At 37.5% G+C, this 4,193-nt stretch overlaps 1 protein-coding gene across 1 annotated transcript; it reads left to right on the top strand.

Moving 5' to 3' along the window:
* The first annotated feature begins 1,574 nt into the window (after window positions 1–1,574).
* Window positions 1,575–2,483, top strand: LOC114922718 (vomeronasal type-2 receptor 26-like). The gene has a single exon (XM_029284561.1). The coding sequence runs from the start codon at window positions 1,575–1,577 to the stop codon at window positions 2,481–2,483; it is 909 nt and encodes a 302-aa protein (XP_029140394.1).
* The last annotated feature ends 1,710 nt before the right edge of the window (window positions 2,484–4,193 follow it).

The following is a 4,193-nucleotide window of genomic DNA, read 5'->3' as shown; positions in this document are numbered from 1 at the left end:
ATGTGCTACTCTATTTAATCAAAACCTTTGCTGTCTATATCAAATAATTTGCATATTCTAATTTACATAAAATTTATATAAAAGACTTGCATCTCCCCCATTTTTAGGTTAGTGTAACTACCTGCTGTATTGTAAATAAGCAATGAAATTACGCACTCTTCTCATAGTTTAAACAAATTCTTTAGAAAACCTATGACATGATTTTTTTCTAGAAACTTTCCTCCCCCCAGAAACTCTTCCTGTCTGTGATTTTGAAAAGGTAATATGCCTGTGATGTACGTTTACAATGAGCTAAAAATTCAATTTCCAATCTTTGATGTTATGTGCTCCTGGCTACTTTCCTTCGTGACCAGAGGCAAGCTCACCTGACCAATAATCTGCCAAGACACAGTGAAGGCCTTTTGTTTCATTTAATGCAATAAGTGGGGAGAGAAGCTATCAAAGCTTGGTTCTCTCCAAAGTTTCAGCCAAAATATTCCCTTTATACAGCCCCATCCCGGCTGCCACATCCCTTCTCTTTCCCCATTGGCTGAGGTACTATGAAGTTACACTCTTTCCGACCGCCTCCTACATATTTCCTGCTGCATACTATACCATAAATCATATGTACATTAAAATTAGGAGATAATTTATGCAAGGTGTGTCAGTTAATATTAATCAACTAATTGCACATGCTCAGTTGCCTGAGTTCTGGCCTCCTTTTTTATGACTTCTTAGAAAAATAGGTTCTTTCCTGTTTTGCTAGTTATCTTCTATTACAGCTCCTTTTCCCATTCTGAAGACCCAGATAACAATTTTTCCTATGTGTTTCTCTTACATCCTTCCTTTATGCTATCCTTTCCTGGTTCCCATCTATTATAAGCTTGTTTCTTCACTCAGTAAATTTCCACTGCAACAAATTCCATTTTAAATTTCTCTTTCAATATTAAATTTTTGAAGAACTTTCCTTTACTTCTATCATTTGATATGAAAAACTGGCATCTAAACATTTTGCTTGCAAGCAAAACATTTTCCCTAACACATAAAGAAACATATGCATCGCCTTATATCCTGCCTTATTTTAACATATTGAACTATGAAAGTAATCAAAACTATGAAACATAGTTTAGTCCAATTTTGCATCAGTTGTAAATTCAGTATTTACAGTTTAGTTACTGTTTCATTGATTGCATTATAGACATGGTTTATCAGTGCTTTCAGCCTAAATAATACCTCTGTAACATCCAGGGAGCCTTCTATTTGAAGCATTAACCAGGGCCCATTTTGTTAAATTTTGAGCCATGATGCATTAGAATGAAGAATTTCAGGCTAACTCTGTCCATAGCCAGGAGTTCAATCCTGACCAGCTGAAGATTCATTCAGCTATCCATCCTTCCAAGGTCAGTAAAACAGGCCCTAGTTAATGGTTCAGGGCAATATACTGATTCTGTAAATTGCTTAAAGAGTGCTGTAAAGGACTATAAGTCTAAATACTATTGTTTTGCTTCATTAATATAGTAACTTCTACATTGTAATAATAGCAAGGTATTCATTCATTCATTCATTTGTTTGTTCATTCATTCATTTCCACAGACATGGATGATTGTTGGCCATGCCCAGATGGACAGTATCCAAACAACAACCATGACTCATGTCTTCCAAAGCATATAGTTTTCCTCTCTTATGAAGACCCATTAGGAACTAGTTTGGCCACTACAGCAATTTTCTTTGCTTGCATTGCCACTGTAGTGCTTGGAATTTTCATCAAACACCAGGACACTCCTATAGTTAAGGCCAACAACCGGAACATCACCTACCTTCTCCTCATCTCCCTTGTGCTCTCATTCCTTTGCAGTTTATTATTCATTGGAGAACCTGAAAAGGTGACCTGCCTTTTGCGACAAACTGCTTTTGGGATCATTTTCTCAGTAGCTATTTCTTGTGTATTGGCCAAAACTATAATTGTGATTTTAGCTTTCATGGCTTCAGTGCCAGGATCCAAGATGAGGCGATGGCTGGGCAAGCAATTAGATAATTACATTGTTGTTTTTTGTTCCCTCATTCAAGTCACTCTTTGCATTGTATGGCTTGTAACTTCACCCCCATACCCAGATGCTGATATGAACCTAGTGGCAGATGAAATCATTCTAGGGTGTAATGAAGGTTCTACTCTCATGTTTTACTGTGTCTTGTTGTACCTGCTTTTCCTTGCCATTGTTGGTTTCAGTGTGGCTTTTCAAGGCCGACATTTACCTGACAGTTTTAATGAGACCAAGTTTATCTTCTTCAGCCTGTTGTGTTTTTGCAGTGTCTGGTTGTCCTTTTTCCCAACATATCTGAGCACTAAGGGCAAATTCATGGTAGCTGTGGAGATCTTTTCTATTCTCTCTTCCAGTGCAGGGTTATTGGGCTGCATCTTTTCCCCCAAATGTTTTGTCATTCTACTAAGGCCTGATCTGAATACTAAAAAGCAGTTAATGAGAGGCAAGAGGGAAGAAATATAATTCCATGACTAGTTTGGTGAAAAATACATTCACTGAAGTCCATTAAAAATTGGAACAGAATGAAGTTGTTGCAAGTCATAGAAATTCTCTTATTGCTTCTGTGTGCTTTAGGCACTTATCAATTTCTCCTATCTTAGACCCCCCCCCCAAAAAAAATGGTAAAACTAATTATGACCCCAGGTATTTCCACCCTTACTTTGGGTAGAATAAATGAATCGTGTACTCCCCTGAAATATTTTCATTTTCTTTCCTTCCTTCTCTTATGGAATAATATGAGAAAACGTGAATATGCGGGACTGTAGATGTTTTGAGAAAAATAATCTGAATACTCAAATTACATTGTCATATGCATAGTCACCCCATTAGTGTTTGCTCTGTTTTTACCCCAAATATCTCTAATCATAATCCTAACTCTTGCTGCCAGGTGTTAAGAAATGTTACTTCTTACCAGCAAGAAAATGAAATAATTATTATGACTAAAGAGAATCCATAACTTACCAAAGCCTCTCATTATTAGTAAGAGATTAAAAATTAGGCAAATTCCCATTTGTTCTAGAAAGCTTACAGTGGAAGATTCAACTATAAAAATAACTGAGCATGTAGAAGTGGCCAGTCTAGTTAGAGAAAAAAAAAATATTTGAAAGACTGGAAATCTTATATAGATGTTTTTGTCAGGGCCCGCTTCAATACCTCATCCCAAGAAAGTAGAACTCGTGGAAGCGGTTTCTTCCAAAAGGAGCTTTTATTAGGAGAAGCTGATAGTAGGCATCATAGACAGGTTCTGAGGGTTTCCTGCCAGATCGATAGATAAAAAGTATCCCAAACATAACCCCACCCCATAGTTCATCCAGTCAGTTCAAACAGGCAAATTCCAAGATGTTAAGTTCGTTGTGGGAAAAAGGAGATAATATCAGGCCGTCTCCGGCTGCAGCGATGTTTAGGCGGCACCTTCTCTTGTGAACGCGGAGATAAAGCACTTGCCGTAGGTACATTTCATTCTCCTCCTCCCCTTTACTAGCTGACAACAGGGGAGAGAAAGTTCATAGGAAAGAAAGCATTAACGGCAAAGTGTTACATTGTAGCAATAGAGGAAAAACAAGGCAGTAACCCTCAAGCATTTGCCCCCTCGTCTCCAGGAGTATGGCAGAACCTAAGGAGAGAAGAGAATGCAATTCGGGTTTAGAAGAAAAAGAAAAGGCCCTTTGAATATGAGTTCTGACAGTTTTGTTGAAAGAACAAAATATCACATTTAAGATTTCAGGAATTGGAAAATAAATAACAGAACAGCAGAGTTGAAGGTACCTTGGAGATCTTCTAGTCCAACCCCCTGTTCAAGCAGGAGACCCTATACCATTCTACACAAATGACTGTCCAATCTCTTCTTAAATACCTCCCTTGATGAAGCACCCACAACCTCTGAAGGCAATTCATTGGTTAATTGTTCTCACCATTAGGAAATTTCTCCTTAGTTCTAAGTTGGTTCACCCCTTGATTACTTTACACCCATTACTACTTGTCCTGCCTTCAGGTGCTTTGGAAAATAGAAAGAAAGAAATGCAGAAGACATAACTATGTTTTCTTTTTTTTTTTCATTCATTTTCATTTTCTTACTTTCTACCTTGGTTTATTTGGGTTTTTTTTTATGCTGTATTGAAAATACACTGTTTTTGGTGTTTGTGTGTGTTTGTGTCCTGGGTGGGTGCACGCACA

This window comes from Protobothrops mucrosquamatus, unplaced genomic scaffold (genome assembly GCF_001527695.2).
Source record: "Protobothrops mucrosquamatus isolate PMUCROS unplaced genomic scaffold, P.Mucros_1.0 scaffold711, whole genome shotgun sequence".
NCBI classification, from domain to species: domain Eukaryota; kingdom Metazoa; phylum Chordata; class Lepidosauria; order Squamata; family Viperidae; genus Protobothrops; species Protobothrops mucrosquamatus.
This window is presented reverse-complemented; position numbering and strand designations above follow the sequence as displayed.